Source organism: Melanerpes formicivorus, unplaced genomic scaffold (genome assembly GCF_026170545.1).
Source record: "Melanerpes formicivorus ecotype bairdi unplaced genomic scaffold, bMelFor1.0.p_v2 SCAF_86, whole genome shotgun sequence".
Classification (NCBI taxonomy): domain Eukaryota; kingdom Metazoa; phylum Chordata; class Aves; order Piciformes; family Picidae; genus Melanerpes; species Melanerpes formicivorus.
The window spans coordinates 1,459,718-1,485,974 of record NW_027142438.1 but is presented as its reverse complement, the minus strand read 5'-3'; the positions used below and the strand labels follow the sequence as shown (position 1 = coordinate 1,485,974).

Sequence of the window (26,257 nt, the reverse complement as noted above, 5' to 3'; positions counted from 1 at the left end):
TAGCTGACAGTGAAGCTAAGCAAGTAGCAGAAGAAGGAGAGGAGAGGGTCCTCCATATACAGGTAACAGCATCAGGTGAACAGGAGGAATCACCAGTATTCACTCCTACAGAGGAACAGGCACTTGAAAAGATAGGGGGGAGGAAAGATGAAAAAGGGATCTGGAAATTGGAGGATGGGAGACAACTGATTTCAAAAGCCTTAGCCCGAAAAATCCTTGAGCGATTACACCTTAACACCCATTGGGGAACAAGAGCTCTGTGTGATCATTTCCTACGGGATTATGTCTCTATTGGAGTTTATGAGATAGCTAGGCAGGTAACCAGCAAATGCCTAGTATGTCAAAAAGTAAACAAGAAAGTCATGAGGCAGGTTCCATCTGGGGGACGTACCATATCCTTACGCCCCTTCCAAGCTATTCAAGTAGATTTTACTGAACTACCTCAGATAAACAGATGGAAATACCTCCTAGTTCTAGTGGATCATTTGACACATTGGGTAGAAGCTGTGCCGGTCTCCAGAGCAACCGCCAATGTAGTAACTAAAGTGATATTGGAAGACATAATTCCCAGGTATGGGTTGGTACACCGGATAGATTCTGATTGAGGCACTCATTTTACATCAAAGGTGGTCCAACAATTAATGGACAGTTTGGGCATACATTGGGAACTTCATACCCTCTGGCACCCACAGAGCTCGGGAAGAGTAGAAAGAATGAACCAAACACTGAAACAAACCCTTACCAAATTAATGATTGAGACCCAGATGACATGGGTTAAGTGCCTACCCTCGGCCCTGCTCCGGATCAGGACACAGCTGAGATCTGATGTTGGTGTATCACCTTATGAAATGATGTTTGGGCTACCTTATTTACAAGGTGGGAGGGAAATGGCTAATTATGAATTGGGGGGCAAAAGCATTAGAAATTATGTGATGGTAATTGGGAGAACATTACAACATTTACGGGCTCAAGGGATGTTATCTCAGTCAGTTCCTTTGGATTTCCAAATCCACGAATTTAAACCAGGAGATTGGGTTATGATAAAAATGTGGAAAGAACAAACACTTACACCTCAGTGGGAAGGACCCTTTCAGGTCTTGCTTACTACAGAGACTGCAGTGCGGACAGCCGAGAGAGGATGGACACACACAACAAGAGTTAAAGGACCTGTGGATCCATCCACCGAATGGACTGTGGTACCCCAAATGGAGGACCTAAGGATGGTCATCAGACGAGTTCCAGTATCAGAGCAGGAGTGGTAATGGTCCTTGCCTGAAAACATAAAACCTCCCTGGACACGGGGATATAATCCAAGCAGAATATTGGTGGGATTGAAGGAGGCAAGACCGGGTAGACCTCTGTAATTGCCACGAAGAAGATCTAGAACCATGGCTGTGGGCAGCAACCCCATAGGCCATGTGAGTGGAGTTGCAAGTCAAACCGGACTCCTAATTCCCAGGATTATACCATAGCCACTCCCTGTGTATGGTGCCTATTAAAGTAAAAGAGGAAATATTTTCAGGCACGGAACAGCAATTGTTATTCCATTCCCTTTACCAGGAAGTTTAAATTGGAATTATTTTGCTTGTTGTAGAATTGTTGCCAAGTTAGGTTATTATGGCTCAAGCCAAATGTAGTAGAAAGAAGGGGAGGGATTGTGAGAAACTGGTTATAATATTTGGCTTTCGCAAGGGGAATTACTGGGGACTGTGGTGCTTGATTGTTGCGCTGATTCGTTGGGCTGATTGGTTGGTTATGGTCTGTATTGTGTGGGGTATTGGGGAAGAAAGGTGAGGTGCCAACATGTCTGGAGACTGGCCAGGTCAAAAGTGCAGGTTTTGTCTCAGTCCGGTTTAGTCTCAGTCCGGTTTAGTCTCAGTCTTGATGGAGAGGGGTGGGAGCGTGTTGGGGAATATATGAATACGTACATTTTAATATATTAATATGTATGTTTGCTGTCTATATAAGTTCACCTCATGTTGTTAGGGTGCGCCTCTAGCAAATTCGCTATGCGCGCAGCGCTGTGTTGCCTTTATTTTATAGTAAACTGGTTATAAATTTTCAGCAGTGAGTCCGTTTCTCACAAACCCGACTATCCACAATCCAAACAATCCCTGCCTTGGGGCTTGAAAAGACACAATCCTCCTTCCAACCCCAACTGCCCCTTCTCCCGAGATCAACAAGTTATCTACACCGAACCCCCCTCTATTTCCTTCTGACTGTCATCTGCCCGTCTTCCCGAGATACCCTTATTTCCAACTGAACTATCTCTCCCTAGTAAATTACATCTTGCACTTAGTACTACACTAAGATATACCCTAGCTCAATTCTAGCTTCAGTAACCAGTTTAACATCCTTAACTACCGGGACTTTAAACCTTTCCCCTTTTGCCCCTAAAACTCGCTCTCCACACCCCCTCTAGGAACCTTGGTAACACGAGTAACCCTCTGTAATGGGTTGGGGCAGACCCCCTCCCCACCACGTGCAGAAATAACGACTCAGACAAACGGATTGCAAAAGTGATGGAAAGTTTAAATAGAACAGTGAGTGCGTGCAGAGAATTAGAAACACAGTGACAAGAGGAAACCCCAAAACAGACCCAGAGAGATCCCATCCCCACCTGAGGGTGCACCCAAAACCCCCAGGGATCCTCCTTCCCCCCCCCCCCCCCCCCCACTGCTAGGCTAGTCTCAGCTGGCCAGATCTGAGACTACCATCCCCCCGTGGCCTTGGGCCTAACCAGGCCCATGGCCGGGAGATCTCTCCCCCAGTTACCAGGTGGCGGAGAGGAAGGATAGAGGAAGTGCCAGACCCTGCCGTGAGACTTATAGTGGTGCAAGGGATCATGGTAGGAAATAACCTAATTTCCTGTGTCCACCCACTGGGCTGGACTTCTGGACACAGGAAACACCCCTGTAGCAGAGGGCACCCAGCCAAACTACAACACCCTCCTTCTCCGACCTGAGCCTGGCCACCTCCTGGGCCTGATCCTTTACCAGTCCCTGGTGGGCACGTCTCAGCCACTGTAGCTCTCCCCGCAACAGCTCCTCCTCCACCTGCCGCACTACCGCAGGTGCTGGTGCAAACACTGACACTGGCCTTGCAGCTCCGGCTGCTCTACGTGCAGCCCCTACCCTAATGGCCCCGGCTCCAGGCCCGCCCAAAGCCGATCCAACTAAGCTTAAAAAAAACCCCTTAAGATCTCTCTTCTTCTTGGGCACTCTCCTTTCAAATGCCCAACCTTCCCACAATCTACTTTTCTCTCTAGGCCCTTCCTCCATTATCCTTTTTGCCTTATCCTTATCCTGCGTATTGTGCCTCCAATATGCAACCCCAGAGGACTGTCCGGGGGTATATCCCTGGGTACCCTTGTTGCTCCCATGTTCCCCGGGGCTGCTCTAAACCTGACCCTTGCCCCATTTCCCGAGGTCCATGCTTTCCATCACCAACCGCTTCGTCCCTTCACTGGCCAAGCCCCTCGCGGGATACTGGAAACACAGTTAGAAGGACTCTGCACTCGCTTCGCGGATCCGGACTGTCCAGCCCACGTCTCATGCATGCACACACTCTCACTGACCTCAATACCCGCCCAACCGGACAATACTTACAGTCCTTTTCTTGCCTGGGTCTTTGTGCACTAGAATTACAGGCTAGTTCCAGGAGCTCCTTCCCTTGCCTTTATCCTATAACATTGGCTGGATCTACCCGTGTTCCAAGAGGCTTCCAGGGTCCTCCTTCCGGGCCGCCGAAATCGGCGGGGGCGCCCCCCCTTCTGAAGGGCCCCGAAAGCCATTGCAGACAGGGTAATCACGTACGGGTCACCAAATTGTGAGAAACGAACTCACTGCTGAAAATCTATAACAAGTTTATTATAAAATAAAGGCAACACAGCACTGGTCGCATAGTGAGTTTGCTAGAGGCGCACCCTAACAACATGAGTTGAACTTATATAGACAGCAAACATACATATTCATATATTAAAATGTACATATTCATATATTCCCCAATACGCTCCCACCCCTCTCCATCAGGACTGAGACAAAACCTGCACTTTTGACCTGGACAGTCTTTAGACCTCTTGGCGCCTCACCTTTCTCTCCCAATACCCCACACAATACAGACCATCAGCCCAACGATCGAGCCCCACAGTCCCCAGTAATTCCCCTTGCGAAAGCCAAATATTATAACCAGTTTCTCACACTCAACAAAGATAAAATCACTTGCTGCTTACCCAGACAATAGCTGATATGTGTTGGGCAGAGCCACTTGAACGACTCTTGGAAGGTGCTAAGATAACATAGCTCACTGGAATCCTGTCTACCGATCCTGGATGCAAATCACCTTGCGATTGCATCATGATAACACTGGACTGCAGCTGGCTTACAACAATGGCCCAAGGACACGGCCATCAAGCCTTCAGGACAAAATCATTTCCAGCCATCAGATACCCCAGGAAGGGAGGATGGTGAGACAATGGATTCACCACCTGTTTCCTGATGTGTAAGGAGTGTGGGGGCATGTAGATGGAGAAGGATGATTTCCTGTTATAGACCACCCAACCAGGAGGAAGATGTTGATGAAGCATTCTATAGGCAGCTTAGGGCTGTCTCAAGATCTCCGGAACTTGTTCTCATGGGCGACTTCAACCTGCCTGACATCTGCTGGGAACTCAACACGGCAGAGAGGAGACAGTCTAGAAGGTTCTTAGAATGCATGGAGGACAGCTACTTATCCCAGGTGCTGCGAGAGCCTACCAGGGGCAAGGCTATGCTTGACCTCCTCTTCACCAACAGGGAAGGACTGGTGGGCGATGTGGTGGTTGGAGGGTGTTTGGGGTCCAGTGACCACGAGATAATTGAATTCTCGGTTTTTGGTCAAGCCAAGAGGGGCAGCAAGAAGACCTCCACTCTGGACTTCTGGAGGGCAGACTTCGGGTTACTCAAGGAGCTATTTCAGAGGGTTCCTTGGGATAAAGCCCTTAAAAACAAAGGGGTCCAGGAGAGCTGGACCTACTTCAAGGAAGAATTGTTGAAGGCTCAGGGACAGGCTGTGCCAATGTGCCGGAAGATGAGCCGCCGGGGCAGATGGCCAGCCTGGATGGTTCATGAACTTTTAATGGAACTAAGGGAAAAAAAGAGGGTGTATCACCTTTGGAAGAGAGGGGAGGCAACCCACAGAATGTTTAAGGATGTTGCTAGGTCTTGTAGGAAGAAAATTAGGGAGGCAAAAGCACACTTGGAGCTTAAACTGGCCTCTACTGTGAAGGACAACAAAAAGTCCTTCTATAAATCGATTAATAGTAAGAGGAAGGGGAAGGACAACCTCCACTCCTTGGTAGACACGGAGGGGAACATTGTAACAAAGGATGAGGAAAAGGCAGAGATACTTAACACCTTCTTTGCCTCAATTTTTACTAGAAGGACAGAACGTCTTCCTGACAGCTGGCCTGCAGAGCTGGCAGAAGGAGCCAGGGAGCTGCACAGTTTCCCTATGTTCCATGAGGCGGTGGTGGGAACTCTCCTTAGCTGCTTGGATCCCCACAAGTCCATGGGACCAGATGGGATTCATCCTAGGGTGCTGAGAGAGCTGGCAGATGAGCTGGCCAATCCACTCTCCATCATTTTCCAGCAGTCCTGGCTCACTGGAGAGGTCCCAGAGGACTGGAAGCTGGCCAACGTGGTGCCCATCCATAAGAAGGGCCGGTTGGATGAGCCAGGGAATTACAGGCCTGTCAGCCTGACCTCAGTGCCAGGCAAGATCATGGAACAGGTCATCCTGAGTGCAATAACACAGCACTTACAGGATGGCCAAGGGATCAGGCCTAGCCAGCATGGATTTAGGAAGGGCAGGTCCTGCCTGTCCAACCTGATCTCCTTCTATGATCAGGTGACCCGCCTGGTGGATGTGGGGAGGCCTGTGGATGAAGTCTACCTGGAGCTCAGCAAGGCCTTTGACACCGTCCCCCATAGCAAACTACTGGCCAAGCTGTCAGCCCATGGCTTGGATGGGAGCACACTGCGATGGGTTAGGAACTGGCTGGAGGGCTGAGCCCAGAGAGTGGTGGTGAATGGTGCCACATCCAGCTGGCAGCCAGTCACTAGTGGTGTGCCCCAAGGATCAGTGCTGGGCCCCATCCTCTTTAACATCTTTATTGATGATCTGGATGAGGGGATTGAGTCCATCATCAGTAAATTTGCTGACGACACCAAGCTGGGGGCAGGAGTTGATCTGCTGGAGGGTAGAGAGGCTCTGCAGAGGGACCTCGACAGGCTGGACAGATGGGCAGAATCCAACGGCATGAGATTTAACACATCCAAGTGCTGGGTTCTGCACATTGGCCACAACAACCCCATGCAGTGCTACAGGCTGGGGTCAGAGTGGCTGGAGAGCAGCCAGGCAGAGAGGGACCTGGGGGTGCTGGTTGATGGTAGGCTGAACATGAGCCTGCTGTGTGCCCAGGCAGCCAAGAGGGCCAATGGAATCCTGGCCTGCATCAAGAACAGTGTGGCCAGCAGAAGCAGGGAGGTCATTCTGCCCCTGTACACTGCACTGGTTAGGCCACACATCGAGTACTGTGTCCAGTTCTGGGCCCCTCAGTTTAGGAAGGATGTTGACTTGCTGGAACGAGTCCAGAGAAGAGCAACAAAGTTGGTGAGGGGTTTGGAACACAAGCCCTATGAGGAGAGGCTGAGGGAGCTGGGGTTGCTCAGCCTGGAGAAGAGGAGACTCAGGGGTGACCTTATTGCTCTCTACAACTACCTGAAAGGGGGTTGTAGACAGGCAGAGGTTGGTCTCTTCTCCCAGGCACCCAGTACCAGAACAAGAGGACACAGTCTCAGGCTGCGCCAGGGGAGGTTCAGGTTGGATGTTAGGAAGAAGTTCTATACAGAAAGAGTGATTGCGCTATGGAATGGGTTGCCCGGGGAGGTGGTGGAGTCGCCGTCATTGAAGGTGTTCAGAAGGAGACTTGATGGGGTGCTTGGTGTCATGGATTAGCTGTTTGGGTGGGTTGGATTGGTTGATGGGTTGGACGCGATGATGTTGAAGGTCTCTTCCAACCTGGTTTGGTTTATTCTTATGAAGGTTTATTCTAATAAAGGAGGAGGCAGAAGCCTCCCCCCTCCATCCAGACCCCTGCCCAAACACACAGAAATGCACAGAAAGATTTCCTGGGGAACGATACCTATGGATGATTTCCTGGCCCCTGAATTCCTGAGGGACAATACTTGGACACATACCTAAGGACTAAAAAACTGTATAAAAGACTTGAGCCACTACTGGCTCGGAAGAAGAAAAACGAAGAAGGAAAATGGAGAAGAAGGACAATGCCGCTGAGAAAGAAAGCACGAGAGATGGAAAAGCCTGGGACAATGCTGCTCTGGAGAAAAGAGGCCATGGAGCCTGGAAGAAGCAGACTGAACCCTCTCTCCGTGTCCTAAGTTCTGCCTGCTGCAACTCATGGAGCTGAAGAGGCTGCCCAGAGGACCACATATCTTCTCCAGCCAAAGCCTCAGCACCGTTTCTCTACAAACCCAACATCTCCTGCAGCACCTTTCCTCCACAGACTTGAACTGTCTTGGGGGGGTGAGGGGTGTGGTAATATAATTCCTCTTCTCTCTCTTTCTATTCTCTCTCTCTCCCCTTCTTATTTCCACTTTATTTATGTAATAAATAGTCTAGCTGTTGACATTTTGGCCTCCTTTGTGCCTCTAATTTCACAACACGTGAATATTCAAAAGAACTGAGTCTCTTTCCCTCTGCGGACCGAGACAGGTTGGAAGGGACCTCCAAAGCTCAGCGAGTCCAACCCCCTGCACTCAGCAGGGACATCCTCCACTGGATCAGGTTGCTCAGAGCCCTGTCCAGCCTGACCTTGAGGGATGGAACCTCAACCACCTCCCTGGGCAGTCTGTATGTATTACATTGGTAGTTGCATTAATCTCTCACAGTGGCAGCTGGAAGCTCCCAGAAGAGCACTTTATTGCCACAAGCTGCCACTTGCTGTTGAGTGAAGAGATGGGAATGCTGCTGAGAGACAGTGCTCTCAGAGAGGGACCTCAAAGATCACCCAGTGCCAACCCCCTGCCATGGGCAGGGACACCTCCCACCAGCCCAGGCTGCTCAAGGCCTCATTCAGCCTGGCCTTCAACACTTCCAAGGAGGAGGCAGCCACAGCCTCCCTGGGTAGCCTGTGCCAGAGTCTCCCCAGCCTCACTCTCCAGAAGTTCTTCCTCAATATCCCCTCTCCCAGCTCAAAGCCATTGTTCCTCATCCTGGCACTCCCAGCCCTTGTCACAAGTCCCTCCCCAGCTCTCCTGGAGCCTCTTCAGGTCCTGGAAGGCTGCTCTGAGGTCCACAATCTCCCTGGGCAACCTGTTCCAGTATCTCCCCAGCCTCACTCTCCAGAAGTTCTTCCTGGTCTCCAGTCTCAGTCTCCCCTCTCCCAGCTTCATTCCACTCCCTCTCACCCTGCCACCACCAGCCCTGGTCAGATGTTTCCTCACAGGAGTGATGTTCTACTCCCCTGATATCTTTGTAGCCCTCTGTCATAGTTTGGGCTGGGTGCCCTCTGCTACAGGGGTGTTTCCTGCGTCCAGAAGTCCAGCCCAGTGGGTGGACACAGGAAATTAGGTTATTTCCTACCATGATCCCTTGCACCACTATAAGTCTCACGGCGGGGTCTGGCACTTCCTCTTTCCTTCCTCTCCGCCACCTGGTAACTGGGGGAGAGATCTCCCGGCCATGGGCCTAGTTAGGCCCAAGGCCACGGGGGGATGTGCAGTCTCAGATCTGGCCAGCTGAGACTAGCCTAGCAGTGGGGGGGGGGGGAGGAAGGAGGAGCCCTGGGGGTTTTGGGTGCACCCTCAGGTGGGGATGGGATCTCTCTGGGTCTGTTTTGGGGTTCCTCTTGTCACTGTGTTTCTAGTTCTCTGCACACACTCACTGTTCTCTATTTAAACTTTCCATCACTTTTGCAATCTGTTTGTCTGAGTCGTCATTTCTGCGCGTGGTGGGGAGGGGGTTTGCCCCAACCCATTACATTTTGGCACACCAACGTGGGGCTGGCTGTTGTGCCCACTCTGCAGATCGATTGCAAAATATGGAGACTTTAAATTTAGTTCTGGGCGTCGGTTTGGATTTGGCAGTTGGGGGCTCAAGTGATGTTGCCGGGGCGACCATGTAAGTTCTTGTGGATTGTGGGGGGATAACTGGTGCACTGCCGGTGGCACGGACCTTCTCCTGCTATTTCAAGCAGGGGTGGTTCTCGACCATCGGCATCAGGGTACCGCTTGAGAACGCGGAACCTGCCCTTCCTCCGCGGCAGTGAGCGAAGTGGGGGAGGGGCAATGGCGAGCAGATCAGAGTCAGGTCCGTTCTCACTGCGGGGATAGAACCAGCTGCTGTGAGCGGGCGAGCCAGCTCCCGAAACCCTGGGGGGCCGATGGGGACTCCAGCTGGAAAGCCGTTTTCAAGGGCTCTGAGAACGCGTGTATGGCTTTCGCTGGAGAAGCCGTTTGAGTGCCCGAGTGGTATAGGTGATTTTGATTCTGTGCCACGGCGGTAGAGGTGGGCGTAGCTGTGCTGTGTGCCCAGCGGCGGCGGCGGGCCCGGCCGTGCACTTGGGCTGCGGCGGGGCCGGCCCTAGTCTCTTCCCCGACTTTTTCGGAGGAGTTCCGAAAATGGCGCCGAGCACCTGGCTCCACCTCTCTTCTTCTCAGTGGGCTGTGGTGCAGCCCCTCCCTTTCCGGGGGGGGGGGGGGTGTGCAGCCGGATGCTGTCATGCCTCTGTATGAGTATGCCTAGTGGGGGGGCGGAGTACCTCGGACATACATCCGTGTAGTTTTGGACCGCAGTTGGAAGCGGTTGGTTGCGGCACCCTGGATGGATTGAAAAAGGCAGTCATGGAGTTGGATTGTTTCGACTGGTGTGGCCGGTTGACGTTGCCCCCTTAAGAAAGGGAATATGGTGGACGGAAGTTGGTAAACGGAAGGAATAATCTAAACTATTTCATTGGTGAAGTGGGAGGAAGCACCTTCTGAGCTGGGACTATACTGGGTTTTTCCAGCACTTTATCTCAGTCTTGCTTCCGCCTTTCCACGGTGCGGCCGCTCTCTGTCTCTGTGCTGGGCTTTCTGCCAAGGCCTCGGCCTTGAAAACAAGATACCAGGCCTGTATATTAACTCCTTTCCAATTAACACAAACTGCTTCTAACATTTTTTTTTCCTCTCTTTTCTTTCTCTTTCTATCCCATTCTGGGGAAAGGGGGGGAGAGAGAGGGGAGAGCGGAGGTGGGGGACCCCTCTCTGCCGAGGGGGTCACTCTCATTTCTGTGTTACTCTGTTGTATATCTTTGTATATATTGTAGATATTGTAAATTTGTAAATATTCCCCTGCAAACCCTACATTGCTTTGTAAATATAGCTCCACTGCTTTGCTAATTCAGCTTGCGAGTTTTTTTTTCCTTTCCCTTCAATTTTTTTTTTCCCTTTTACTTTACAAGGGGGAAGGGAGGAGGCTTCTTGGCCTTACCCCTTCCAAACCCACCACAGACTGGCCTGCCCCAGGGGTGTAGAATATGCCGCTGAGTGAACATAGGTGAAAAAAAAAGGCTTGGCTGAGAAGTCGCGAGGCTTTTCCAGGTGACCAGGATGCCCAACGAATCCATGGAGAACTTGCACCGCAGGAGAATGAGCTCTGCATCGCCGGGAGGCTCCATTGGATGAAGGAAGAAGAACTGGAATGGACAGACACTTGAGCCTGACTGAGAGACTGTTTGGGTGGACACCCAGATGAAGACACGGACTTCACCAGACATGTCATCAGAAGTTTTCTGATTTGATGATGTGTTTGGGTGCAGGGATTATGGTATGAAATAAGGGGTGGCTCCTGTCGTAGTTTGGGCTGGGTGCCCTCTGCTACAGGGGTGTTTCCTGTGTCCAGAAGTCCAGCCCAGTGGGTGGACACAGGAAATTAGGTTATTTCCTACCATGATCCCTTGCACCACTATAAGTCTCACGGCGGGGTCTGGCACTTCCTCTTTCCTTCCTCTCCGCCACCTGGTAACTGGGGGAGAGATCTCCCGGCCATGGGCCTGGTTAGGCCCAAGGCCACGGGGGGATGGGCAGTCTCAGATCTGGCCAGCTGAGACTAGCCTAGCAGTGGGGGGGGGGGGGGGGAAGGAGGAGCCCTGGGGGTTTTGGGTGCACCCTCAGGTGGGGATGGGATCTCTCTGGGTCTGTTTTGGGGTTCTTCTTATCACTGTGTTTCTAGGTCTCTGCACGCACTCACTGTTCTCTGTTTAAACTTTCCATCACTTTTGCAATCCGTTTGTCTGAGTCGTCATTTCTGCGCGTGGTGGGGAGGGGTTTGCCCCAACCCATTACACCCTCTTGAAGGAGACCAAGCCAAAAGATCACCTTGGTCATTTCTGGGTTTCCCTGCTGGGGGCTGGGAGGGGGCTGCTGTGAATGCCCTGGCTGCCTGCTGCAAAGGCAGGCCACTGATTTCTCTGGTTCATCAGCACAGCAGCTCAGAAATGCTGACAGCTCCTTTCTGCCTCTGCAGGCAGTGCCTGCTGGAGCTGGCAGTGCTGGGACAAGGCTGGCTTTGCAAGCAGCCTGTTTGCTGATGGGGCCATTTCTGCTGGGGACACTCTGACTGTCCTCCCCCTCTGTTCCTCCCTCTTTGGAGACTGACTCCATGTGCCTGGCAGTTTTATTCAAGGTGAGGGGGGCAAGGAAGAGCTCAGCAGATGGCTGCAATCTCAGTAAGAGAATGGTACTGAGAGAGGGGGGTCCAGAGGAGGCCATGGAGATGGTCAGAGGGCTGAGACATCTCTGTTATGAGCACAGGCTGGGGGAGTTGGGGCTGTGCAGACTAGAGAAGGCTCCAGGGAAACCTCAGAGCAGCCTTCCAGTGCCTGAAGGGGCTCCAGGAGAGCTGGGGAGGGACTTGTGACAAGGGCTGGGAGGCGCAGGACGAGGGACAATGGCTTGGAGCTGGGAGAGGGCAGATTGAGAGTGGAGATGAGGAAAAAACTCTTTAGATGCCTTCAGAGCATCGATCAAGGTAGAACATGACCAAGGATCTTCAGAGCTTTCTCATCAATAGATCTTGACAGTGAGGGCAGGGAGACACTGGAACAGGCTGCCCAGGGAGGCTGTGGATGCTATCTCCCTGGAGGTGTTCCAGGCCAGGCTGGATGAGGCCTTGAGCAACCTGGGCTGGTGGGAGATTGGGGCAGATGACCTCCAGGTCCCTTCCAACCTGAGCCATCACAGCACTCCATGACTTTTTCCCACTCCATTTTTGTCACTCAAGATACAAAAGGAAGCAGAGTTCCAAGCAAGCCTCCTCCAGCCATGCACCAAGGAAGCTGCCCAGCTATCAAAACTCCTCTCCAGGACATCCAGTGAGGAGCAGAAGAGACTGCAAGTCCCCTGCTGCCTCCTCAGGTGCCTAGGACAGGCAGGGGCTGTATGTGCAGGATGAGCAGAGCTGGTATTTTATGGAGCTCTGTGGATTTCTGTGCCTGAATCAGCAGTGGGGAGGGTAACCACCACTCCTCTGCCAGCCTATGAGAGTGCTCTTGTGAACAGAGCAGACACACTGAGGCCATTCATAACCCCAGGATGGGCAGCTGCAGCCAAAGCTCAGGGCTGAGGCAGCAGCCTTGCCCTTGGCTTGGCTGAAAGGGAAGTTGTCAGAGGCTGGAGCTGTCAGAGTAACTTCAACAGATCAATGAACAAAACTCCCAAACAACAACAAACCCATACAGAAACACTGACAGAGCCTTGGGGGGAAGCAGTGGGGCTGGGAAAAAGAAATGTCAGGACCCAAATCAGTTCAATAAGCACAGGGTTGGGGGTTTTGATTCTTACCCTCCCCTTCAAAAAACTGAAATGTGCCAAAATCCAGGCTGCAAGTGAAGGTGTCCCCCAGAGCTGTGCTTCAAGGGCAAAAACCCTGCAGCTGACAAGCACATGATTGGGTCTAACAGCAGCTCCTGCTGAACACATGATGAGGTCTAACAGCTCCTAGAAGAGGCATCAGGGTAACTGAGACAGGAGGGGAAATGGAGCCTTTGTTTCAGCTCCAGGCTGTCTCACCCAGGGTATTTATATCAGGCTGCGAACATCCTTCATTGTATTGCCATCCCAGATGGTTTCTCCTCCTCATGAACAACACAAAAGATTGCACAAGAGGATGCTGAGCCATGGCGGCCCCAGAAAGGAGGAGTGGAGGAATACAATCTCACCCTCCCAGCCAAATCCTGTCTGTTTCAAAGAGCTCCTCAGCAGAAGCAAAGGTTCTCACCACCCATCTTCACCACTCTGTTCCCACTTGATCCTCCTGCTGTTGGGCACTCCACAGCAGCACAGGATGGTGGGGGCTGGAAGGGACCTCTGCAGATCATCCACTCCAAGCCCCTTGCTAAAGCAGGGTCACCCAGGGCAGGTCACCCAGGAACACATCCAGGTGGAGCTTGAAAGTCTCCAGCTAAGGAGACTCCACAACCTCTCTGGGCAGCCTGCTCCAGGGCTCTGTCACCCTCAAAAGGAAAGAAGATTCTGCTAAGTTCAAGTGAAACCTCCTGGGTTGTAGTTTGTGCCCACTGCCCCTTGTCCTGTCCCTGGGCACCACTGAGAAGAGCCCAGCCCCATCCTCTCAATCCCCTCCCTTTAGCTATTGATCATCACTGATCAGATCCCCTCTCAGGCTGCTCTCCTCATGATTAAAGATCCCCAGATTTCTCAGTTTTTCCTCACAACAGATGCTCCAATCCCCTCAGCAGCCTCATGGTCCCCTCTTGGGCTCTCTCCAGCAGCTCCCTGTCCCTCTTGAACTGGGGAGCCCAGAACCAGACACCATATTCCAGGTGTGGCCTCACCATGACACAGTAAAGGGCCAGGAGAACCTCCCTTGCCCTGCTGGCCACACTCTTCTTCATACACCCCAGGAGTCCACTGACCTTCTTGGCCACAAGGGCACATTGCCTTCCTCATGGGCAGCTTGCTCTCCACCAGCACTCCCAGGTCCTTCTCTACGGAGCTGCCTCCCAGCAGGTCAGCCCTCACCTGTCCTGCTGCAGGAGTTTGTTCCTCCCCATGTGCAGGACTCTGCACTTGCCCTGGCTGAACTTCATGAGGTTGCCCTCTGCCCAGCTCTCCAGGTCTGGTGGAATGGCAGCAGAGACAAATGTCAGATCAGGTCACTTCCAAGCTCTAACATTACCAGCAGACAATCACTGCACTTCTCCCACACTTTAGTCCCCACCTCAGTTTAGACAGAGCAGTTTCTTTAAGGGCACAGACCTGTCCCTCAGCACAACCCACACCCCCTTCTCTCACCACCCCCACCCCTTGACTGCAACTTCATGTCTACAGGAGACTCACAGACCAGCTTGATTTGGAGGGCACCTTCAAGCTCACCTAGCTCCAACCAGCCTGCCATGGACACAGACACCTCCCACTAGCCCAGGCTGCTCCAAGCCTCATCCAGCCTGGCTTTAAACCCTTCCAGAAGGGCCAGCAAGCAGGAGTCTGAAAGTCTTGATACAATCTCTCTGGCAGCACTCTGCCCAAGAGCAGACTAACCTCAGCTGGAGCCACTCCTGGGTCAGCACTGATAAGCAAATGTGAAATGAAGCAATCCACTTGCAGGGTAAACAGATGTTTGGCTAGATGTAGTGGTTTGAGCCTTAACTGAGAGTTAAAAGCTCAAATGGGGAAAAGGCTGAGAATCTCTTCCCCACTCCCCCCCCCCCCTCCAAACAGGGAGAGTAGAAAAAAAAGGGTAAGGAGCAAATCCACTAAGCAACAATCTGGAGTCAGCTTGGAAGTAGAGAGGCAAATAATTTTTTCTTCAAATTATATATATAACAATAACAGGAAAAAAAAAGGTTCACACGGGCAAGGAACAAGAATGGATGGGAGTGGGACAGAAAAGAATAATACAAAACCAGTCTTTCTCTGAGGAGGTGCGGAGGCAGCAGGGAAAAGGATCAGGTCCGGCCACGTGGCTGAGGATCAGGAGGGCAGCTGCAGTAGCTCTCATCCAGCAGAGGCAGGAGCCAAAAAAGGAGATCCAACAGCTATGATGTCCTGCTTTTTATACCCTAGCTCCCCTAGGCAATAGGTTGGACTTGATGATCTCTGAGGTCTTTTCCAACCTTATTGATTCCATGATTGTTCTAACCCCTCACCAAAGCCAACAGCAGCATCTCTTCAGAGCAGTGAAGGAAGACAACAAAAAAAGAGAAAAAGATGAAAGCACAAACCCCATGAATCCCAGTTCTGTGCTTTCCACCCTGCAGCCCAAACCAACCCATTTCTGCCCCATCCCCGGAGGTGTTTGCAGCCAGGCTGGATGTGGCTGTGAGCAACCTGCTGTGGTGTGAGGTGTGCCTGGCCATGGCAGGGGGGTTGGAACTGGCTGATCCTTGAGGTCCCTTCCAACCCTGACAATTCTGTGAGTCTATGATGCTGTGATTCTCCCCAGAGCACACAGCTCACTTGCATCTCAAGCTGTGCCAGGGAAAGTTTAGGCTGGATATTAGGAATACATTCTTCCCAGCAAGAGAGCTTTGCCATTGGAATGTGCTGCCCAGGGAGGTGGTGGAGTCACCATCCCTGGAGATATTTAGGAAGAGCCTGGATGAGGCACTTGGTGCCATGGTTTAGTTGATCAGATGGTGTTGGGTGATAGGTTGGACTCGATCTCTGAGGTCTCTTCCAGCCTGGTTAATTCTGTACCCAGAACACCATCACAGAGCCCTAGAATCCACACAGTCCTCCTAATCCATTGCTTTCACACCCTGCAAGAGGGTTTGCTGGCCTCCACGACACTCATCTGCGCTCCAGGCAGCGGCTTTTTAGCTCATTTGTGGAAACCACAGCCCAGCGAACGCGGGGGGGGGGGGGGGGGGGGGGCTAGGGCTCCCTTGCCAAGCCGTGCCATGCTGTGCCGTGCCCTGCCCGGCAGCACCCTCTCCTCCGGGGCAGCCTGCGCCCTCCCTGCACCCAGGTACCAACTCGCTCCTCCGCCTCGCCCATCCCCGAACGGCCCCGAAGGCACCCAGCTGCGGGGGGGGAGAGAACCGGAGCCAGCCCTGCCCCGGGGCGCAGCCCCCAGCCCCGGCCGCCGCCAGCAGCCCGCGGGGGAGGCCTGGAGCCGGCGGCGGGCAGCAGCCGCCCGGCGCGGGGAGCCGCAGGGCTCAGCCCCCCGCGGGAAGAGCTGCTGAACACCCCCCCAAGGCTGGAGGCGGCTGGGCGCCGCCTTTCGCCGCCGCACCGCCACCCCCATCTATCCGTCTTTCGATCTGTCTATCGATGGATCTGTGGATCGCTGCCGCCGCAGGCTGCCCCGCCGTGCCCGGCTCGCCGCACGCCTTACCCTCAGCCTCCGCCGGTCGCCGGCACAGGGCGGCCCACGCTACTCCGCCCAGCCGCCACAGGGCAGAGCCCTCGCCTCCACCATGGTCCTCTACCCTGCCGCAGAAACGGAATGCGGACAGCGGGAGCCGCTCCCGGGCTTTTCTGCGGCGCGGGGCAGGGGGGGAGCGGAGGAGGAGGAAGGTGGGGTGGGGCGGGCGCGCCCCACAGTCAGGCAGCCGCCATTAACCGCCGCGCTGCCGCCACCCTCCCGCCCCGGCGCTTTGAATCGGCCGCTGCGCCGCGCCAGGCGGAGCGGCGCCGCCTGGCGGCGCAGGGAGGGAGCCGCGGGGCCGGCGGGAAGCGGGGATCCCGGGGGTTCCCGCTTGGCACCGGCCATAGGCTCCCTGCGCAGCACCGGCAGCCGTTTTCCCCTCTTTTCTGTTTTTAATCTTAATTATTCTGATTCGAATTAGGACTCTGTGATTTGTTTTAAAGCATCGCATCGCAGGCTGGTGCGGCTGTGTCTGTCCTCCCCAACCCTACCGGGCAGGAGAGAAGTAATCACAGAATTGTCAGGGTTGGAAGGGACCTCAAGGATCAGCCAGTTCCAACCCCCCTGCCATGGCCAGGGACACCTCACACTACAGCAGGTTGCTCACAGCTACATCCAGCCTGGCTGCAAACACCTCCAGGCATGAGGCCTCCACACCTCCCTGGGCAACCTGTGCCAGCCTCTCACCACCCTCCTGGGGAACAACTTCTTCCTCACATCCAATCTCAATCTCACCACTTCTAGTTTTGCTCCATCCCCCCCAGTCCTATCACTCCCTGACACCCTCAAAAGTCCTTCCACAGCTTTCTTGCAGCCCCTTTCATATCCTGGAAGGCCACAATTAGGTCTCCTGGGAGCCTTCTCTTCTCCAGTCAGCACAACCCCAACTCCCTCAGTCTGTCCTCAGAGCAGAGCAGCTCCAGCCCTCTGAGAGGGAGGTGATTTGAAAGCAGAGGTTCCCTGGCCTGTGAGGGAAGGAAGAAGGGAAACATCAGGAGACCAGGACAGGAATGGTTGTTTTACAGCAGAAAAAAAAAAAAACAAAAGCCAGACGCTTTCTTGTTGTTGGTTTGTGTGTGGAACAGTAGCTCTGTGTGGAGACATAAAAGGGGAAGACATCAAGCTGGGGAGGTAGAATCATGGAATCTAAATAGTTTGGGGTTAGAAAAGCCCTCTGGGGCTGTGTAGTCTGGAGAAGAGAAGGCTCAGAGTGCATCTGGTTAATGTCTATGGCAGGAGGGTGTCAAGAGGAAGGGGCCAGGCTCTTTTGGGAGGTGCCCACGGATAGGACAAGGGGCAATGGACACAAACTGGAACCCAGGAGATTTCACCTCTGTGGCAATGCCAGCGACAAGCAGTGTGAGCAATCTGGCAGTGCAGGCCTAGAGCCTGACATGGTGGTAGGCCATGCTCAGCATAAATGCAGAGCCAGCTAGCAGTGGAGCAAAACAGTGCTGTGCCTGCAGCATGTAACTAAAACAAGACACTGGTAGCTATAAACATGGAAAGTTATCTTGGGACAACAGGACATGCACCTGCATCAACAAACCTTGCGTGTCATTAGTAGTTGGACCAATAATCTGTAATAGTGCCATGGGAACCAATGAAGCCATGCCAACAGGGCACTCCGAGTTTATATAAATTGTAGAAGTTCCCTTGCTACATTCTGCCTTTCCTGTCTCTTCTTCTTCTACACTTTACTTTACTGTGCTATACTCGCACTACAGGCCTGCACCATAGGCCTGCACCATAGGCCTGCAACACTGGAACAATAAAGGTACAATACTCGATCATATTGGTCAGCCGTATTGATTCTAATCTCCGTCGCCCATATTGGAACATCAGACTGGATGCTTCACAGAGTCACAGAATGGGTTGGGTTGGAAGGGACCTCAAAGCTCATCCAGTTCCAACCCCCTGCCATGGGCAGGGACACCTCCCACCAGCCCAGGCTGCTCAAGGCCTCATTCAGCCTGGCCTGGAACACCTCCAGAGAGGAGGCAGCCACAGCCTCCCTGGGCAGCCTGTGCCAGGCTCTCCCCACCCTCATTGGCAAGAATTTCTTCCTCATCTCCAGTCTCAATCTCTCCTCTTACAGCTTCAATCCACTGTTACTCCCAGCCCTTGTGGCAAGTCCTTTGCCCATGTTAAGGACTCCACTTGTGACAGATGATGGCCAATGTCCTCTTGATGAGCAGGGCTTTCATGCAGACAGCTGCTCACCTCCTAGCTGCTTGAGCTGCCTTCACTTAGGGCTTTGCAGGGTTGAGTGGTGGAGTAGGCCAAGAGAACCTGGAGAAGAGGAGGCTCAGGGGAGACCTTCTTGCTCTCTAGAACTCCTTGAAGGGAGGTTGTAGCCAGGTGGGGGTTGGTCTCTTCTCCCAGGCAACCAGCACCAGAACAAGAGGACACAGTCTCAAGCTGTGCCAGGGGAGGTTTAGGCTGGAGGTGAGGAAGAAGTTCTTCCCAGCAAGAGAGATTGCCATTGGGATGTGTTGCCCTGGGAGGTGGTGGAGTCACCATCCCTAGAGGTGTTTAGGAAGAGCTTGGGTGAGGCACTTGGTGCCATGGTTTAGCTGATTAGATGGTGTTGGGTGAGAGGTTGGACTTGATGATCTCTGAGGTCTTTTCCAACCTGGTTAATTCTATTCTATTCTATTCTAGTCACTGGCAGCAAGCACAGCAGGCTGAGCTCTGCTGGAAGCAGCTCCTAGGCTGAGTGAGGTCTCAGTGGTGCCCTGATGACACTGCCAGCTCTTGCTGCTGCTTTTCCCCTCCCTCTGCAGACACCATGTGTGGATGAAGATGATGAGGATGATGCATTCATTTTTAATGCCAGCACTTACACTTCTCAAACTGAAAGAGCTTTGCCATCACCAATCATTCATGTGCTTAATTTTCCTCCTCAAGCTCTTTGGGCCCTTTGCCAGAGCCTGTTCCATTTGCTTCCCTTTCCTCACATCTCCCAAGCAGTGACACACTGCATCCCCACCCCCAGCACTGGGCAGGGCCTGCTCCTTGCCCTGCTGCACCACTGGCCACCACCTCCTCAAAACAACACAGCCAAAGGGCACTTCTTGTGCTGAACCTTCTGGGAACACAGCTGCTGAGAGCCAGAACCCAGGAGGTTCCACCTCAGCAGGAGGAGACAGCTCTTGAGGGTGAGGCTGCTGGAGGCCTGGAGCAGGCTGCCCTGAGAGGTTGTGGAGTCTCCTCTTGAGCCTTTCCAGCCCCACCTGGATGTGTTCTGTGTGCCCTGCCCTGGGTGACCCTGCTCTGGCAGGGGGTTGGGACTGAAGGACCTCCACAGGACCCTTCCAACCTTCTAACATGCTGTGATTCTTGGCTGGAGAATCACAGAATCATGTCAGCTAGTAAAGACCTTCAGGATCACTGAGCCTACAGAATCCTTTGGGTTGGAAGAGGGCTCAAAGCTCACCCAGTGCCAACCCCCTGCCACGGGCAGGGACACCTCCCACCAGCCCAGGCTGCTCAAGGCCTCATCCAGCCTGGCCTTGAACACCTCCAGGAAGGAGGCAGCCACAGCTTCCCTGGGCAGCCTTTGCCAGTGTCTCCCCAGCCTCACTGCCAAGGATTTCTTCCTCATCTCCTGTCTCAATCTCTCATCTTCCAGCTTCAATCTATTCCCTCTCATTCCATCACTCCCAGCCCTTGTCCAAAGTCCCTCCCCAGCTCTGGTGCAGGCCCCTGCAGGGACTGGAAGGCTGCTCCAAGCCCTTACCCTGTTCACTTGGAGCCTCAGGTAATTTTTACAGGACAAAAAAACCCAAACCACCAAAGCTGAGCTGAAAACCACTTGAAGTTACTTCTGGTGAGCATTTTCATTACTTAGAAAAGCAACCTCCTGGAAAAGCCACAACAAACTCACTCCTAAGAAGGTGCTGCTGCTGCAGAAGACAAGGGATTGCTCTCCAGTGTCACCTCTGGTGTAAGGCTTAGGCAGTCAACAGCATTCTCCTGCACTGCCTTCCTAAGGTGCTCAAGGCCAGGCTGGATGAGGCCTAGGACAACCTGGGTTAGTAGGAGGTGTCCAAGCCTATGGCAGGGGGTTGGAACTGGATGGTCCTTGAGGTCCCTTCCAGCCCAAAACATTCCTGTGAATCCTAATGCAGTGTACAGGCTGGAGTCAGGGTGGCTGAGAGCAGCCAGGCAGAAAGGGACCAGGGGGACTGGGTGACAGCAGCTGAACAGGAGCCAGCAGTGTGCCCAGGCAGCCAAGAGGGCCAATGGCATCCTGGCCTGCATCAGGAACAGTGTGGCCAGCAGGAGCAGGGAGGTCATTCTGCCCCTGTACACTGCACTGGTTAGGCCACACCTTGAGTCCTTTGTCCAGTTCTGGGCTCCTCAGTTCAGGAAAGATGTTGAGATGCTGGAAGGTGTCCAGAGAAGGGCAACAAAGCTGGGGAGGGGTCTGGGGCATAGCCCTGTGAGGAGAGGCTGAGGGAGCTGGGGTTGCTTAGTCTGGAGAAGAGGAGGCTCAGGGGACACCTTCTTGCTCTCTTCAACTCCCTGAAGGGAGGTTGTAGCCAGGTGGGGGTTGGTCTCTCCTCCCAGGCACCCAGCACCAGAACAAGAGGACACAGTCTCAAGCTGTGCCAGGGGAGGTTTACGCTGGAGGTGAGGAAGAAATTCTTCCCAGCAAGAGAGATTGGCCATTGGGATGTCCTGCCCAGGGAGGTGGTGGAGTCACCATCCCTGGAGGTGTTTAGGAAGAGCTTCAATGAAGCACTTGGTGCCATGGTTTAGCTGATCAGATGGTGTTGGGTGAGAGGTTGGACTTGATGATCTCTGAGGTCTTTTCCACCCTGGTTAATTCTGTGTTCTGCACTGTAGAAAATGCCACCCAGCATTTCCTGGCTCTGCTGTGGTTGGATCCCAGCTGACATAAATCTCTCTCTGGGGCTATATCTGGAGGGCTATTTTTAGCAGCTCATATCCTCCTTGCTTTGCAGAGGATCTACAATTTGGGAGGACCTCAGCAGTTTAGTCTCCGTGTCAATCACCATTCTACTTGGAAACATTTTTCTGCTTGGGTTGGAGCTTTCTTCATGGAACCATGGAAATGTTTTGGCTGGAGAAGCCTTTTAAGAACACTGAAGGGAGACTGGGCTTTGGCTCAGAAAAATCCCAAAGCTCAAACCCACCCAAAAACCAGAAGGAAAAAACCCAACACCCCAAATGGAAAGAATCAGAGAGTCACAGAGCTGTGAGGGCTGGAAGGGACCTCAAGGCTCAGACAGCTCCAACCTCCCTGCCATGGCCAGGGACACCTCACACTACAGCAGGTTGCTCACAGCCACATCCAGCCTGGCTGCAAACACCTCCAGGCAGGAGGCTTCCACCACCTCCCTGGGCAACCTGTGCCAGCCTCTCACCACCCTCATGGGGAACAACTTCTTCCTCGCATCCAATCTCAATCTCCCCACTTCCAGTTTTGCTCCATCCCCCCCAGTCCTATCCCTCCCTGACACCAAGAGTGTAACAGAGAAGGGCAATGAATTCACCAACTGTATCTCCACTCATGCTGGGAGAACCACAGAGACTCACAGAATTCTGTGGCTTGGAGAAGAGCTCCAAGGTCATTGAGTGTAGCCAGCAACCCAACCCCACCAGGGCCACCAAACCATGGCCCCAAGTGCCATGGCCACAGGGTTCTGCAACACCTCCAGGCCTGGGGACTCCACTACCTCCCTGGGCAGCCTGTGCCAGTCCCTGACCACTCTTGCAGCAAGGACATTTTTCCTCATCTCCAACCCAAACCTCCCCTGGTGCCACCTGAGGCCATCTCCTCCTACCCTGCCACTTGATCCTAGGGAGAAGAGACCAACACCCTCCTGGCTCCAACCTCTTTTCAGGGAGGTTGGCCATCAGGAGGAAGCTTTGGACATCAGGAGGAGATTCTTCACAATAAGAGTGAGGAAACCCTGGCACAGGCTGCCCAGGGATGTGGTTTAGGCCCCAGCCCTGGAGACACTCAAGATCAGACTTCATGTTTCTTCTCATGTCCAACCTAAACCTCCCCTGGTGCAACCTGAGGCCATTTCCTCTTGTCCTATCCCTTGTTACTGGGGAGAAGAGCCTAACCCCAAAGGCTCCAACCTCCTTTCAGGGAGTTGTAGAGGGCCAGAAGGTCTCCCTTCAGCCTCCTCATCTCCAGGCTAAATGAGCCCAGGTCAGATAGGCAGCAATCTTTCTTTCCACTGCAGCATCAAGACCTCAGGGTAAAGCCCACCCGGCTCCATGAGTTGTGCAGCCAGAACTGGGGTTGGGGTTGGTTTTATGCTCCTCAGGACTCACCAGGGTGCAGAAGATGCATTGACATTGTGCTATGGTTGTCATCTGCTCCACAGGGTACTCCCCAAGGCAAAGCTTGCAGGACACTAATGGGTCAAGAACCAAGTCCCAGGTAGGTCTGTATCTTGCTGTAGTCATTGCAGAGCACTCTGGAAAACAACACAAAAGGACACAGAAACGACTTGATTGGCTTAGCTGGAGCAGTGCTGGAGCTGCAAACCTGCCTGGCCCCTCCTGCCTGCCTGCCTGCTCCCTGGGTCAAAAGCATCCATGAACAGTGACCCCCCCCTGCACTCAGCAGGGACACCTCCAACCAGATCAGTCTGTCCAAGGCTGAAAGATGAGGGCCTTGGGCAAGGTGACCTCCAAGAGTCCCTGCCACAGCAAGGAAATCTGTGAATTCAGATCTCCAGAGGTCCCTGCCAACCCCTGCCACCCTCTGATGCCAGAGACACACAGAAAGCAAAGGGACTTTGAAATCCCCACCTCCTAAAGCAGCTGTTAGAGCCAGGCCAGAGGAGGTGTAATGGGTTGGGGCAGGCCCCCCTCCCCAGCACGCGCAGAAATAACGACTCAGACAAACAGATTGCAAAAGTGATGGAAAGTTTAAATAGAACAGTGAGTGCGTGCAGAGAACTAGAAATACAGTGACAAGAGAAAAGAACCCAAAACAGACCCAGAGAAATCCCATCCCTACCTGAGGGTACACCCAAGACCCCCAGGGCTCCTTCTTCCCCCTCCCATTGCTAGGCTAGTCTCAGCTGGCCAGATGTGAGACTGCCCATCCCCCCGTGGCCTTGGGCCTAGCAAGGCCCAAAGCCAGGAGATCTCTCCCCCATGTTACCGGCTGACGGAGGAGGAAGAAAAGAGGAAGTGCCAGACCCCGCCGTGAAACTTATAGTGGTGCAAGGGATCATGGTAGGAAATAACCTAATTTCCTGTGTCCACCCACTGGTCTGGAATTCTGGACACAGGAAACACCCCTGTAGCAGAGGGCAGCCAGCCCAAACTACGACAGGAGGCCACAAAGGGGAGCCAAGGGCTGGAGCAGTTCTGCTGGGAGCACAGGCTGAGGGAGCTGGGGCTGTGCAGCCTGCAGAGGAGAAGGCTCCAGGGGCACCTCAGAGCTGCCTGCCAGGACCTGAAGGGATCCTGCAGGAAGGCTGCAGAGAGACTTCTCCTGAGGGGGTCTGGAGCCAGGCCAAGGGGGAATGGTTTGGAGCTGAGGCAGAGCAGGGTTAGACTGGAGCTGAGGAAGAAGTTCTTCAGCAGGAGGGAGCTGAGCCTCTGGCACAGGCTGCCCAGGGAGGCTGTGGCTGCCTCCTGCCTGGGGGTGTTCCAGGCCAGGCTGGATGAGGCTTTGGGCAGCCAGATGTAGCTGAGAGGTGTCCCTGGGCATGGCAGAGGGGGGTGGAGGAGCAGATGATCTCTGAGGTCCCTTCCACCCTGAGCCATTCTAGGATTCTCTGATTCCCAAGAGCACCACAAATAGCCAGGCCACCAACTCCTCTGCTGCCCATGCAGGAGCCCCTCAGAGGGCAGGAGCCTTTCATGCAGCCCCTGAATGATGTGCCAGAGCCAAAGCTTCTCCTGACCTTGCACTTTCCTTGGGCTGCTCACCAGCTTTTGGTGCCACTGTGGCTTCTGCCAGCCCTGCCCAAGAGCAGCATCCTGAAATAACCTGGGTGTGGTGGCTCTTCAAAGCCCTGGAGGAAGGGATGGAAAAAACATTGCAAAGGGGGGAGGGAAAAAGTGAGAGAGTGCAGAGGGGGAAAAAAAAGAGATCACTTTGCTGCATGGGAACAAATATGCCCTCAGGAAGAAGTGTGTGAGAGACTAAAAGTTTATCTCTCTTGGTGTGACTCAACAAAGATAAAATCACTTGTTGTTTGCCCAGACAATATGTGTTGGGCAGAGCCACTAGAAGGACTCTTGGAAGGTGCAAAGATAACATTGCTCACTGGGCCACAGCTGGCCTACAACAATGACCCAGCCATTCACGCCTTCAGGACAAGATAATCTCCACCCATCAAGTACCCTGGAAAGGGTAGACAATGGGTTCACCACCTGTTTCCTGATGTGTAATGAGTGTGGGGGTTTGTCTGGAGGGAGACGGAGGAGGCGGAGGGCCCCACTCCACCCCCCATCCAGACCTCTTGCCCAAAACACACAGAAATGCACAGAGAGATTTCTGGGGGGAACGATACCGGGACATCTGAACATGAACATCTGAACATCTGGACTGGCAGGCTGAACATGAGCCTGCAGTGTGCCCAGGCAGCCAAGAGGGACAATGGCATCCTGGCCTGCATCAGGAACAGTGTAGCCAGCAGGAGCAGGGAGGTCATTCTGCCCCTGTACACTGCACTGGTTAGGCCACACCTCGAGTACTGTGTCCAGTTCTGGGCCCCTCAGTTTAGGAAGGATGTTGACTTGCTGGAACGAGTCCAGAGAAGAGCAACAAAGTTGGTGAGGGGTTTGGAACACAAGCCCTATGAGGCGAGACTGAGGGAGCTGGGGTTGCTCAGCCTGGAGAAGAGGAGACTCAGGGGTGACCTTATCACTCTCTACAGCTACCTGAAGGGAGGTTGTAGACAGGCGGATGATGGTCTCTTCTCCCAGGCAGCCAGTACCAGAACAAGAGGACACAGTCTCAGGCTGCGCCAGGGGAGGTTCAGGTTGGATGTTAGGAAGAAGTTCTATACAGAAAGAGTGATTGCCCATTGGAATGGGCTGCCCAAGGAGGTGGTGGAGTTGCCGTCATTGGAGGTGTTCAGGAGGAGACTTGATGGGGTACTTGGTGCCATGGGTTAGCTGTTTGGGTGGGTCGGATTTGTTGATGGGTCTCTTCCAACCTGGTTTGGTTTGGTTTGGTTTTATAGACATTTACCTAAGGATGTTTTCCTGGCCCCTGGAATTCCTGAGGGACAATACTTGGATACATACCTAAGGACTAAAAACTGTATAAAAGACTTAAGCAACTACTGGTGTGTTGGGGAGAAGGAAAACGGAGATGAAGGAAAACACAGGAGACGGACCATGCTGCTGGGAAGGGAAAGCCGGGAAAATGCTGCTCTACAGACCCAGGCTGCCCAGAGGACCACAGCTCTTCTCCAGCCAGACCAGAACAAAACAAAAAGCCGCTTTCTGGGCCTCCTCTACTAATAAAGGCCGCTGATAAGCAAATTGGCCCTCACCTACTTACAGAATCTAATAACTTGGAACAATGCCCTACAGGATTTTTACTTCCAGTCCAGTCCTGGGTCAACACCCCATATAGATGTATAAAAAGATCAAATGATTTGTCCATGCCAGGCAAATTTAAAACAGAGCATCAATCAACATTCTTTTTATTTATCCAATCACTCATCATCTTCTGGACTCCATTTAATATTACTATTGAGGGCTAATTTATCATATAAGAATTTTACCTTCTTTTTTTTTTTCTCTCTATCTATAATCAACAGTACCCTTACAGCAGTTACCAACATTCTAGCTTTTGCCTTCTGTTTCT

The 26,257-nt window shown here is 53.1% G+C and overlaps 1 protein-coding gene across 4 annotated transcripts in view; it reads right to left on the bottom strand.

Moving 5' to 3' along the window:
• Positions 1 to 23,692, bottom strand: part of RNF144A (ring finger protein 144A) — a 96,339-nt gene extending 72,647 nt beyond the window's left edge. For 3 of the 4 annotated variants that reach the window (XR_010990690.1, XM_068165196.1, XM_068165198.1), the window contains exons 1-2: positions 23,441 to 23,692; positions 22,747 to 22,892 (exon numbers count right to left, since the gene is read on the bottom strand). Coding sequence is in view for 2 of the 4 variants with exons in the window: in XM_068165196.1 (XP_068021297.1) it covers positions 22,747 to 22,771 (25 nt within the window). In the remaining 2 variants the exon portion in view is untranslated. Of the gene's footprint in view, positions 1 to 16,395; positions 16,641 to 22,746; positions 22,893 to 23,440 lie in introns of those variants that run through there. The other variant, XM_068165197.1, reaches the window with a different exon arrangement.
• Between the last annotated feature and the right edge of the window lie 2,565 nt (positions 23,693 to 26,257).